Source organism: Phascolarctos cinereus, unplaced genomic scaffold (assembly GCF_003287225.1).
Source record: "Phascolarctos cinereus isolate Bilbo 61053 unplaced genomic scaffold, phaCin_HiC Scaffold_4;HRSCAF=312, whole genome shotgun sequence".
Lineage (NCBI taxonomy): Eukaryota > Metazoa > Chordata > Mammalia > Diprotodontia > Phascolarctidae > Phascolarctos > Phascolarctos cinereus.
The window spans coordinates 654,870,596-654,884,850 of NW_027555847.1; the positions used below are offsets into that span (position 1 = coordinate 654,870,596).

General features: G+C 44.4%; 1 protein-coding gene across 1 annotated transcript; it reads right to left on the reverse strand.

Moving 5' to 3' along the window:
* Positions 1-1,079: 1,079 nt before the first annotated feature.
* LOC144457057 (uncharacterized) lies at positions 1,080-13,210 on the reverse strand. Its single transcript, XM_078153847.1, has 2 exons — positions 12,680-13,210; positions 1,080-3,701 (listed from the first exon to the last, which is right to left on the reverse strand). Exons 1-2 carry the CDS (start codon positions 13,074-13,076, stop codon positions 3,571-3,573), a joined length of 528 nt encoding a protein of 175 aa, XP_078009973.1. The 5' UTR covers positions 13,077-13,210; the 3' UTR covers positions 1,080-3,570.
* Between the last annotated feature and the right edge of the window lie 1,045 nt (positions 13,211-14,255).

Genomic DNA, 14,255 nt, shown 5'->3' on the forward strand with positions numbered 1-14,255 from the left:
ATATATATACACATATATATACATATATACATATGTATGTATATGTATATATATGTATGTATACAGGTATATATGTATGTATATGTATATATGTATGTATGTATATGTATATATATGTATGTATACAGGTATATATATGTATATATATGTATATATGTATAGATATAATTTCTATTTAATCAACCGATAAGCATTTGCTAAATGCCTGTTGAGCTATGTGTCAGGGATACAAAAACAAAAATGAAATAAGCCCTGCCCTTCAGGAGCTTACATTCTATCTGGAGAGACAGCACTGTCTATAAAGTGAATACCAGGGAATTCTGGAGATGAGGACCCCAGCAGCTGGATGGAATCAGGAAAGGCTTCATGTAGAAGCTCGAACTTGAGCTGAGTTTTGAAGGAAGCAAGACATTCTAAGAGGCAGAGGTGAGGAGGAAGTGCATTCCAGGCATGGGGTCATGGTTGTTAATAATGTTCTTATAATACAGAAGAGTACTGTTACTCTTATTACTGTTTAGAACACACATTTAAATAGATCTGGGTAACTCCTACACAAGGCCTGGTCTTACTTATCTCTCTGGCTGTCAGTGGCCTACTCTCAATTACTTTGTATTTACTTTATTTGTGCCATGTATGAAAGCTGCCTCCCCTCCCTGCCCTCACTTCCTCCCTGCTCACTCTTCTAAACTCTCTGCAATCCGGCTTCTAAACCTCATGATTCAACGGAAATTGCTCTCTCCCCCAAGTTACCAATGCTCTCTTAATTACCAAATCCAATATTAGCTTTTCCCCAATCCTCATCCATCATGACCTGTCTTCAGCATTTGACATTGTTGGTCGCCTTCTCCATTGGGATTCCTTCTAGGTTTTCATGGCACTGCTCTCTCCTAGCTCTATCTGTGAGACCTCTCCTTTTCACCCTCCTTTCCTGGTTCTTCATCCATGTCATGCTCACTGTGGATATGAGATCCCAAGGCTCTCTTCTCTTCTCCCACCATCCTATTTCACTTGGGGACCTCATCAGCTCCCTGTGGGGATTAAAATTGTCCAGCCTACAATAAAAGAGACTGAGGCAGAGCTCTGAGCCAAAGGCACTTTATTAAAGGGTCCGTGGTCCCCTCTAATGAAGTGTATCTCAGATCTTCCTTATGATCTGAGATGCCCCTTTCTTCCAGGATCTTTGTTTACAGAGTTTGATACCCAAATGTGCAAAAGAGGCATGGTAAAATACAGAATTCCATTGGTTGACATGTGATACATAAACTAAAATAAACAAAAAATGATCTGTCAGCAGGATCATGAGTTGGGTAAAGCAAGGAATATCTCCACTGACTAGGTGATCAGAAGATGGATGGGCACCTCCTTAGGTGAGGCAGGAGGAGATGGTATAAGCTATACACTCCAAGAACATATGGGGGGGGGTTTCTTCCCATACCATGCTTGGTTTGGTCATGTAATCTGAACAAAACAGGATGGAGATATCTTTGTCAGCATTCCTATGGTTGTGCAAGTGAGCTCCATAGCTGTTAAGCAAGGAATGAACATTACATTAAAGTTTGAGGCCTACTATAAGGCCCTTCTATTAGAATCTAGATTCTTATGTGACTTTATACAAAGTATGGATTAGTACATTGCTTATTCTTATTATTATTAAGTGGCTGACTAGATATGTATTACTACATGAATATATTAAAATAGTTACTAGAAATCATTACCCTTTATAAAATCATAATGAACTGACTAATACTGATTAGAGTTTGAGTAGGGTCCTTAATGAATCACTTCTCACCCATGGGTTCAGTTATCATCTCTATGCTGATGACTCTCAGATCTGTGTTACCCTAGTTGCTCTCTTGAGCTACAGCCCTGCCTTACCAATTGCTTTTTCGACATTTCAAACTCGAGACGCCCTAGGCATCTCAAACTCAACATCCGAAACAGAACTCAATATCTTTCCCAAACCTTCCCCTCTTCCAAACTTTCCCATTAGTGTCAAGGACACTAATATCTTCCCATTCACCCCAGCCAGAAACTCCTTTGCCATCCTTGACTGTTCACTCTCACTTACCCAACATATCTAATCTGCTGCTAAATCTTGTCTTTCTACCTTCACAACATCTCTTGCCTACAACCCCCTCTCCCCACTCATACAGCCACCATCCTAGCTTGGGCCCTCATCACCTCACACCTATTCTTCTAGTTGATGTCTCTCCTATAAGTCTTTCCCCATTCCAATCCACTCAGCTGGCCCTGTGATTGTTCTAAATCATAGGTTTTATATCAAATTGCTAATGCCTTTTCAATGGAAGTGGGGAAGAGGGACAGAATTTGGAACTCAAAAAAATTTTTAATGAATGTTAAAAATAGTTTTTTGGGGGGCAGCTAGATGGTGCAGTGGATAGAGCACCAGCCCTGAAGTCAGGAGGGCCCAAGTTCAAATCCAACCTCAGACCAAACACTTGACATGTACTAGCTGGTGTGACCCTGGGCAAGTCACTTAACCTCAATTGCCAAAAAAACCCCCAAAAAACAAAACAGCAACAATAACAAAAAAAAACTTTTAAAAATAGGGGTTTTTTTACAAGTAATTGTGGAAGAAATAAAATATGAAATTAAGAAAATAAAGCATAAGTGTGACCACGTCACCCCCCTCTGCCATGCTCAATGAACTTAAGTGGATTCCTATTACCTCCAGGATCACATGTAGATTCTGCTTGTTATTTAAAACTGTTAATAACCTGGCCCCTTCCTACATTTCTAGTTGTCTCATAGTCATTGCCCCCGTAGAGTTTATTATCCAGCTACATTGGCACTCCACTATCTCTCAAACACAAGATACTATCTCCTACCCCCTTGACCTTGCACTGGCTGTTCTGCCCCCTCCCCTCCAGCACTTAGTTTCTCTGCCTTCCTTCAGGACTCAGTTCAAATTCTACCTTCTGCTGGTCTGTTCCCCCTCCCCTCCACCAGCTGCTAATACCTTCTGTTCCAATATTACTTTCCATTTACTATATCTACATCTTGTGTGTACCTAATTACGTGCATGTCAACTCCAACCCTCCCTTAGAATGTGAGCATCTTCAGAGCAGGCACTGTGCTTTTCCCCTTTCTTTGTGCTTAGCATAGTGTCTTGTACACAGTAAGTGCTTAATAAATACTAGTTGAGTAACCACAAGTGAAAAAGATGTGCTGGTCCTGTGGCATGGGCAAAGAATAAGCAATAGACAGCTTGTCTACATGTTCCATTGGCATCCTCTCAATTTCCAGAGAAATTGAGGAAGTCCTCCAAGCATGGTGAGTGGCCATGAGTCACCCAGACCTGGCAAATAAAGATGGGTTCAATAAGTATCTCTGGAAGGAATATTAATATTGAAGAGATCACAGATCCATTTTTGAGTATATTTGTAGTGACTTATTTGTATATATGTCCTTTCCTTCTAGTAGCGTATAAATGCTTTGAGAGCAAGGACTTAAAAAAGTTTTGTTTATGCCTTTTGTGTTTATCTCACAGTGCCTTTTAGATATCTTTCCCCTTTTACATATCTGGGGAGCAACCCACGGAATCCACCTTCATGTCTCCAGGTTGTTCTGGGAACAATCTAAGAAGATCTCATTAGCTGTCATAGATGATCTTAGAAACCACTGCAGGAATTCTTGGTCAATGGCATCATCAGAGAGTCCAAGGAGTCTATGTGCAATACCTATAGTGGTGATATGGAAGAGAAATAGAAAGATATGAATGTGTTGACTACCAGACTTTGAATAAGAGAATGCAAATAGACTATCCCATATCAAGAGTTTAAGATGCTCTGGAATGTCTGTTAGGCAGCCAGTGGTTTTCAGTGTTTGATTTCCATAGAGGATGCTATCAGATCCCTTCCTCCAGAAAGAGGAAGACAAAGGAGAGACAAAGAAAAAGAAAAAGACAAGTTTTTATCCACCCAGCTAGATTTTTAGCAATCTGGGGAAACGTCCCAAGGTATTTTAGAGGCTCTATATGTACCTAGTTATTTATATGTCAACTCCACACCCCCCCCCATTAGAATGTGAGGATCTTGAGAGCAAGGATTGTGGTTTTTCCTTTCTTTGTGATTAGCATAGCGCCTTATACAAAGTAAGTGCTTAATAAATACTTGTTGTGTATACCCTATATCAAACTGCTTAATGTCTCAGGGATAGTGGAGGGAAGGGAAAGAGGGAGAAAATTTGGAACTCAAAATTTCTTTTTAAATGAAAGTTAAAAATAGTTTTTATATGTAATTGGGAAAAAATATTCTCCAAATTTAGAAAAAAAAAATACTTGTTGATTGACTAGTCACATGGCTGATGACAAAGATAGCAGAAGACACAAGTTATCTGGAAGTGTTAATATACCTACATGACCTCATTGTCTGTGGAAGGAACATGAGGAGAGACTAATGAAAGAATTAGATCAGCTAGAGAAAGTTGGTCTGGAGCTATCAATTGACAAGTGCAGATTTTGCAGAGCCTCCACCAAGTATGTGGGTCATTCACTTAGCATCACAGCAAGGCATGAGCACCAACCCAGAGGAGACAGCCTTGCCTTTTAATCGGCCTCATCCAAAGAACCTCTGAGATCTAAGGACTTTGCTAGGGCTTGATGGCTGTAACCACAATTTTGTAAAGAATCACACTGTTATTGCTAAGCCAGTGAATGACAGATTTATGATCCAAAATATCCTGGAGCAAAAGAGCAAAAAGGGTGAACTTGCTCTAAACCCTATGAAGCTATTTGGAAATTATTGGATAGATGAATGTGAATGAGATTTCAAAGACGTGGACCACTGCTGACTTATACGAATCCCAGCAAACCATTTGGGGGGAGGGGTGTGAAACAGAGAGGCGAGGGGCAGGAGAAGAAAGAGAGGGGAAGGAAAGAAGAAGAAGAAGAAGAAGAAGAAGAAGAAGAAGAAGAAGAAGAAGAAGAAGAAGAAGAAGAAGAAGAAGAAGAAGAAGAAGAAGAAGAAGAAGAAGAAGAAAGGGCGGGGGTGGGGAGAGGGAGAGAGAGAAAGAGAGAGGGAGAGGCAGAGACACAGAGGCATCAGAAACTGATAGAACTTGCCAGCAGAGGAATCAGCAACAGCAAATCTTACTGTCCTATATGCAAATGAATTATTGGTTTTGAAGTGGGCTGTCATCGAAAAATCCAAAGATTACACACATGGAGCTAAATTTCAATTTGTGGACTGACAAGAATCTCCTGACATATTTCCACCAATGCAAAGTTCGATGCTGTTTGCCCCACCATGAGTTCAATGCATACTACTAGCCAGATAAAACTTGTGTGGGCACAGACACTCTGCCCCAAAGGCCACACGATACCGAAGCTATAGTGAATCCAAAAGAAGGAGTGAAGGCTATATGTGATACCCAGGTAGCTGGGCCGCAATCAGTTGGAAGTGCAGTTGAGGGTATGGGAGGGACTTCTACCAGACACTATGCCAGCAGTGCAGATAAACCCTCTTTGCCTCATTTGTCCACGAATGTCTAGTAGTGAGAGCAGATGAATCACTGTGGAAAGTGCTACAAACCAAAAGGTGAGGAAAAAGCAATAAAAGACTCAAGTTCCATTCCTTGCAAGGCATCCTTCTGTTGAGACAATGACAGAAATTGGAGCCGGGTAATGAAGTGCTGTACCAGACTGTAACTGATCCCACACGTGGTACCAGAAAGTAGTTGGTATCACCCAGGGCATGTTGTCCTGTGACTGTGGAAGCTCTACACGATGGCTCTGCACACATGGATCAGAAGAGAACCCTAGCGCAGGTAACAAACAAGTCTTACTAACCCAAAATGGCACCAGATAGCACTGAGAAATGTGATGTCAGTAACAAATGAGCTCAGGGCAGCTAGGTGGTACAGTAGATAGAGCACCCGGCCCTGAAGTCAGGAGGACCTGAGTTCAAATCTGGCCTCGGACCAGACACTTGACACTTACTTGACACTTGACCCTGGGCAAGTCACTTAACCCCAATTGCTAAAAAAAAAAGAAAAAGAAAAAAAAGAAAGAAATGTGCTCGATAGGTTAAAAAAAGTGTTAGCAATTAATTTCTGGAGACTATAAGTACTAGAAAACCTCTGGAACTTGTCTGCTTTGATTTTTTTTTTTAATTTCAAGAAAGGGATAGAAAAAAATATGTCTTATCTTGGTGGTGGCTGATTAATTCACCAGGCATGCATAGGCATATCTAAACAGGAACCAGAAAGATTCCGTGGTTGCTGACATGTAGTAGGAGAAATATTTCTCAGGCTATAGTTTGTCTACCAGGATCTGTTCAGACCCAGGCAGAGACATTAAGGACAAGCTATTCAAGAAATATTAGTTTGGGCAGGCATAAAGATGTCTTGAACTTCACCTTACCAACCCCAAGGAGACCCATAGCTTGATGATTAGGCAAACTGAGACCCAAAGAAAAATCTCAGTGGAATCACTGTATTATTTCTAGTATATGCATGCAACTCCATCTGGAGTCATGCCATTGGCTTTATACTTTATTCATTGATATTTGGGCAAGATTCATGTCTACATTTGTACATCAGTATCTCTGAGGATGGAGAGGATACATATACTCATAACCAGCACACTTCTCTGCTGAGGGAGAGGCTAGGAAGCTGTCACCCAGATAACATTTGTAATGCGCATTGCAAACCTTAAAGCACTATATAAATATTGTTGTTGGTACCATTTATCCATGATCTCAGCTCAGAAGAGTTATGACAGAGACAAACAATAGGGTGATACCTAAATGTGCTGTCAAGAACTTTAACAAAGTGAGCTTTTGCCGATAAATGTTACTGTTTAGATTACATACAAGTTAACTAATTGTTCCATGAAAAGTTGAAAAGCAGGGCAGTTGCCTGTTTACAGACCAGTTCTGGGAAGAGGGGTGAAGGTGGGAGGGTGTTCTACAGATGGCTCAGCACAATCACCTATTGCCCACAGGAGAGTCTGTTGAATTCCTTACTGAGTAGGAGGAATGAAAAGATGAGCAATTAAGTAAGCCAACTGTGAGGAGACAATCGGCAGAAAGCCTCTGGGCCAAAAAGATGAGAAGTGAAATTTCAAGTGAAAACACTGTGTACTGAGTGCACTGTAGATCATCAATCTTGCATTAGGCTGAGGAGGACCTCAGTTTGGGGGGGCAGGGGTAGGGCTAAACCTAGAGATAGAACCTTTCCTACCCAGAACTTCAGCCATAGAAACTCCTAGGGTACAAAGACAATCTACAAAACTTAGAAATATCATTCATCAGCCTAGGCCCTCAATAAATTTGAGAATGCAGAATTATGCATCTGATGGTGATGACAATGACTAGCCTATATCATCATCATTAATAATGATACTGATAATTTTATAATAATATATATTTTATTATTATTATTAGCATTATATGGTACTTTGAGGTTTGCAAAGCAATGTGCATATGTCAATTCATTTGATTCTCACAGTAACCATGTGAGGTAGATGCTATTATTATCCCCATTTTATTGATGAGGAAACTGAGTCACAGAAGGGTGGAGTGACTTGCTCAGTGTCACACAGCTAGGCAGGATTTGAATTTTCCTGATTCCAAGTTTTCCATTCTATCCACTTCATCATGTAGCTGCCAGCTCGTGTATAGGGACAGAAAGATCTTTCCACAAGTCACAAAATAGCTGGAACCATTTGACATTTGACCAGGCTACCTTATGATGTTGCAGGAGAAAAAGGAGAGGTAGTTATGCACATATAGCCAAATGATAATACTAATGCTTTCCTGTGTGATGTATATCTTAAAATATAATTGCATAGGCTGGCCTATGAGGGTTCATGTGTTAATGATTACCTGTCTTTTTTTGGGGGGGTGCAAGGCAATGGGGTTAAGTGACTTGCCCAGGGTCACACAGCTATTAAGTGTTATGTGTCTGAGGCTGGATTTGAACTCAGGTCCCCCTCAATCCAGGGCTAGTGCTCTATCCACTGCGCCACCTAGCTGCCCCATAAAAATTTGCCGTTCCAACCATTACCTGTTTTTGAGTTATGTTTATATTATTTTGCTGTTTATGATTACTTGTGGGTATGTTAGTATCATGCATATAAGTTGACTATATATTATAATCTGCTATGCATTGTTTTGCTGTTTATTTGTACATATGCTAACAGTTATGTGTGTATCATTATACGGTTCTATTAACATTGTTGCTACATGTTTTGCCTTTCTTTCCCCCCTGCGTGTAACTATTTGCTTGGGTATTAGGTTTGCGTACTTGAGGTAGATGGTAGCACAGCAGATAGAACACTGGGCCTGGAATCAGGAAGACCTGAATTCAAATTCAGGCTCAGATACTAACTAGCTGTGATACCCAAGGCAAGTCTTTTTGCCTGCATTTCCTCAACTGTAAAATGAGGGTAATAACAGCATCTACATCAAAGGGCTGTTGTGAGGATCAAATGAGATAATATTCACAAAACATGAGCACAGTTTGTTTCAAACAGCACAAACCTGGAACATAGTAGGTGCTATATAAATGCTCCTTCTCTTACCCCCAGCTATGGATATGTATGCATTATCGTGATGTGTGTATGTAATATGTCCTGCACATAATTTAGAGATTTAAACATTGAGGCAGACTGTCAAGTAGTGCTTTGTACCGTACTATGTCTCCAGTTAAAATTAATGAGGATCAGATATAAGCAGTACCATAAGTATCTGTGATGTTGAGGTAATTATTCTTACTGTTTGGGGTAGATATTTATCATAAAGCTTATGATGTATGTTTGCCGACGCCAAACGTACCCCAGGTGACTTTTCAGGAACTGCAAAATTTTTGGACACGGGGAGGCCCAACAGGGATTGCTTCTCCCACGGAGACATTACCATGGAAACTTGGTGGGTGGGAATATGAGTCCACTGTTTACCCATATTACTTACAGTTCCCCAGTTTCCAGGTTTATTTTTTTTTAACCTTGAGGAAACATCTGTGGAGAGGACATGTAGAGGGTTGTAGAATGAAAAAACACGGTTGTGTCCAGTTCAGTGCTTCTCCTATTAACCTCATTAAAGATGCACTGCCCTCCTGAAGTTGAGAGCAAAGACCAGCAAAGGCAATCAGACCAGGAATAGAAATAAGGTGCTCATCAGTCAGTCAACATTTATGAAGCACCCATTATATGCCAAGCACTGTGTTAAGTTCTGAAGATACAAAGAAAGACATCAGACTAGAATAATGGCCAAATGAGAATGAACACATTGGGTGGATGGGGACCAGGCAGGAGAACAGAGAGAAAAGTATTTATACCAGCAGCTATTGTGACTAATTAGGACAAAATCAAATCCATTATTCCTTTCTACTTGCTACTTTTCTGTTTCTCTGGAGCGCTGCGTGGCGAAGCTTCCTTTTGACCCCCTTATTTCTTGTTCTGCCTTCCCATTGGTAAGGGAGGGGGAGCTATGTGAAGGAAAGTAAAAATTCAGCCTTGGCTACAATTTCTATCATAATCTCTGTTTTAATGTCTTCTGTATTTAACATCTTTGATGTTTTCTGTGTCGATGCTGCTGATAAATTGTATGGCCATTAACAATTATTTTTGTCTAAGTCTATAGGTTGGCAATTTGAAACTGAAGGAGGGGAGAAGAGGTGTCCACAGCCCTTATCTCAGAATGGGTCACGGGCCTGATTAGAGAGAGTTTCTATAATTTTGGTAATTTCTCTTTTTTTAAGGCAACTGGGTGTAAGTGACTTGCCCGGGGTCACACAGCTAGTTAAGTGTCAAGTGTTTGATCTGAGGCCACATTTGAACTCAGGTCCTCCTGACTTCAAGGCTGGTGTTCTATCTACTACACCACCTAGCTGCTCCAATTTTGGTAATTTCTGAGAATACTTCAGAACATGCCTACTAGACTGCCTTTGAACCCAGAGATATTAGGGAGATAAGCCTGTAAGTGGAGAAAAGCGGTGTGGTTAACCATGTGTACACCTTTTGACACTACTGTAGGCATGGAGCCTTGCCTGATGTTAGATAACTCCTAACACACAAACACATCCCTGCCTCATGTAGGAACACATCCCTCCATGCCCCTCCACCCTCATTCTCCACAAATGACAGTGCATAGAGCATTCCAACAACCAGAAGCATTTATTAGGAACTTACCATGTGCCAGGTACTGTACTAAACACTGAGACATCAAAAAAGTAAAAAACTGTTCCTGCCCTCATGGTGCTCACAGTCTAATGAGGGGAACAACATGCAAACAATTACGTACAAACAAGATAAATACAGGAGAAATTGGAGGCGATCTCAGAAGGAAGACTGAACTAACATTAAGTTTTCTTGAAGAAAGTGGGATGCCAGACCTTTAGAGACCAGCACCTTTTTGTCTTTGTACCAGCACCTAGCACAGTGCCTTAAACATAGTTAAGTACTTAATAAATGCTGTATGACCCTGGGTAAGTCATGTAACCATTATATGTCTCAATTTCCTCAATTGTAAAATGGGGATTAAAAACAGCACCTACCTCACAGGGTTATTGTGAGGATCAAATGACGTAATATTTGTAAAGTACTTAGCATAATGCTTGGTATATAGTGGGTGCTAAATAAAGGCTTGTTCCCTTCCCTTCCCACCATCCCACTTTCCCCCTCTTTTGGTAGACTATTTAGCATTTATGGGTCTTATACAGTTCTCTAGGACTTAGCTGCTAAAATCACAGATGGCTTGGGATCACCTCAATAAGAAAGTCTCTAGTGACGAATCTGGGCTTCTGTGAGATGGATGGGGCGGGGGGGGGGGGCGGGGAGGGGGGCGCTAGGGTGGGTCCACAAGGAGACTGATAGGGCTTCAGGGAGACTGGAATAGGGGGCACTTAGAGGCTGGGATGAGCAGTATGGAGAGATCAAGGATGGGGGATTTGGGAAGGCAGGGGAGGAAGACTTCAGAAAGCTGGAAAGAGGGTTTGAGGGAAGCTGGGGTCAGAGGGAGCTGGAGGAAGCTGTTGGGGCTGGGAATATGGAGACGAGGATTTGGGGAGGCTGAGATTTGAGGTGGCTGGGATCTGAAACTTGGGAAAATTGGAATGGGGGCTTTAGGAGACTAGTTATTGAGGGGAAGGGGGAAGTGGATGCTTTGTTATTCTCTCACAAATTGCTGACAGTCATGATTTGTCCACAAGACGGCAGCAGAGACCAAAGACCAGGAAAAGGGACATTGGAAGCTTTCTCCAAGCCCAGCCCACCCCTTACCTGTCCCCTAGTGGACTCCACCTACACCCCTCCCCTGCTCTAGCTCCCACAATACCCTTCTGCTCTATTTAGGTTTCTCCGATAAATGTTTGTAATTGAAACAGTCTGCTTCAAATGGATTGTGGGGCCTGCCTTGACATAGTTTCCCCCATTTTCCTCTCTTTCCCCATTTCCTGCATAGGAGCTGGAGACCCAGTATGGTGGTTGTAGTTCATGAATAGCAGAACAGTTCCTGGTTTTGGAGGAGTATGGGGGACCGGAAGGAAATTGTATTATATTGAGTATAATTATAAAGAGTAAAATGTCCCTGGGTGTTTGAGGGCCTCATGACAATTGCCACTTTCACTGAATGTCTTCGAGATTAAGGGTAACAGGGTAGGTACCCCCTAGGACAAGAAAACACTGTCACCAAAACCTGGTTGAGTGCTGGGGTGTGATTCTCCTGGTGTTGAGCAACTATGTCAGTCTGCGTATCCTGGCTGTTGCAGGGTGTGGGTGACTGTGTCACGCTGTGCTGGTCACTCTGAGGGGTAGGGAAGGGGATGATGCCAGAGGGAGTATTGCTTGAGCTCAGAGAAAGGCTTAGAGCTCTCCTGAAGAAGGTACAAAAGGCACAGAGACCACCCCCTCCTTTGATCACCTTTAGCACCTTCCTAGGTGCCAATCCAGTTAATCACTGACCAGGAGAGGGGGGAAAAGGAGACAGATTTACTGATGCATAGGATAAACCCATCACAGAGACACTCTGTCTCACTTCCCAAGGATACAGCATCATGAACACATATTCAAGGAGCCACTGTCAGACACACCCACACCCACACACCCATGGAGACACTGTCACAGACAGCAGGCGCACACCCAAGGAGACACTATCACACCAATCAGGCACAAGGACACACACCCAGAGATCTACTGTGAAGCCTCACACAGCGATACACACCCTGGGATAGGCATCATATGCAAAACACATACAAGGGATACACTATCACAGACACACACAACTTAGTATACACTGGTTCACACAGACACATACCTGGGGACATGTCACATACAGGGACATAGTGACAGACACACATGACCCAGGAGCTACTGTCACACCAAAGAAACATGGACATCCACTGAGGGATTCAGACAAAGACCCACTGCTACCGAGGCATTCTCACACACAATCGGTGACACCCGGACCTAGTGACAGGCGCACACACAGTGACACTTTCACTTCCTGGCACACACAGGCCCTGGCGTGCACACACACGGACAGTCGGGTGCATCCAGACACTGACTCCCCTCAATGATTCCCCCCACCCCCAACACACACACAGTCACAGACACACACCCGCCCCACGCACCCCCAGGGGCGGGGCTCCAGCCTCACACACACCCTGCGCTTCCCACTCCCCCCGCCCTTGCGCCCTTGCTCCCTTGCTCCCGGCTCACCCGCCCCGAGACTGGGGCTGCAGCGCCCGCGCTGAGCAGAACCGAGGCAGAGCGGGCCAAGCCCAGGGGCTGAGCCGAGCTGAGCCAAGCCAGCTGAGTCGAGCATCGGCTGCAGCGGCGGTGGCGGGCGGCGGCGGCGGCAGAGCCAGCGGCGAGCCAGGTGCGTAGTGCGTCTATTGCAGGAGGCCAGCTGCAGGGGGTGGCGGGGAGGGAAGGGAGTTACAGGGGCTACGGAAGCATCTTTGCTAGGGGGGTCAGACTGTGAAGAGTCCGGGACCTGGAGGGACCCCTTCCCCTCCTTTGCCTCCTTCCCCTTTTGCTCCAGCCGGTCCAGGAAGGAGGCCACCCCACCCCCACCCTGCTCCCTTTCTCCCAGGTCTTTGGGGTACATACACATCCCTTCGCTCTCCCTTCCTCAAGGCCCCAGTCACTCCGATCCCCCCCACCCCGATAGTTGTCCTCGTTGTTCCTCTCCCCCTCCCTGTCCTCATCCTCGGGCAGCCCTACTGCTGCTGCTGCTGCCCCTTTCCCTCCCTCTCTTCCTCCCTCCCTGGCTCTGCTCCTGCTCCTGCCAGCGCTGCGGAGACTGCAGGGGCCGGGGGCGGGCCCCGGGGGCGGGACAGGGGAGGGGAGGAGGGACCCTCTAACCGACCTGGACTGAGGGGCAGCGCCTGGGGGATCCCTACAGAATCACAGAGTTCCTTCAAGCCTGCCCAGGGCTTGAGGTGGAGACTGGGGGAGGGACAATCGGACAGTGCTAGATTCTGCCTCTTGTCCCCCTTCTCCCCACAAGGGCTGGAGCAGGCAGTCACATAACACCCATTGTGCCTGCAGAGGTGACCCCGCCCCCTGGGCTTGAGCCCGGGGTCTCAGACAGAGCTCCTTTCACCTCCTTCTTTCCATCCTTCCCCGCTCCTGACAACTGCCCCTCCTCTGGGGAGCAAAGCAGGTTTTTGCCACAGCCCAGGCAGCATAGTCTAGCTAGTGATGTGTGGGTCCATGAGGGTATATGTGTAGGTATGCTTGCGTCTAATATCTGCATGCATTCCGTTGTGTGAGAATGTGTTTGTGAGGATGTGATAGGGTGGACAGTGTGATGGTGTCTGCATACATGTGTACATGTAGTATGTACATGTAGTCGTGTGCCTGTAGGTATTTGCAGGTTGGGGGGTGACACCTTCCATCACAAATTGCACTGGAGGGTGTTGGGGGTGTTGGGGGGCAGGGTTTGCTAAGAGGGGGTGGGGCTAGGGCCTCACGTGGTGATGCCAATGCAGGCTGTGGGGCTCCCACTCCTGCTCAGAGCACTATTTTTAGGACTTTACTGCAGTCAGAGGCTGAGACTATAGAGCCCCTCTTTCCTCCTTCCCCATTCCCCATCTCCCCACTCCAGGTGATGGGGCAGGGTAAAGTAGTCAATACCTTGCAGACAGGTCAGTTTACAGCTGAGAGGATTGGTGTTTAGATAACAGGGCTGGAGTGTCTGATGAGAGTCAAAGGGTAAGTCTGATGTGTAGGGGTACATCCTTAGCTGGTGGTAGTAAGGAAAAGGTGAGAGAGTAAGAATAATCATCCA

Excerpts from the sequence above, each read along its gene's own strand:
- LOC144457057 (XM_078153847.1), bottom strand. The coding sequence starts at position 13,076 with ATGTGTATGTACCCCAAAGACCTGGGAGAAAGGGAGCAGGGTGGGGGT. Across the intron at positions 3,702-12,679 it reads CAGCCCCAGTCTCGGGGCGG|GTATTGCACATAGACTCCTT; the intron begins GTGAGCCGGGAG and ends TCACCACTATAG.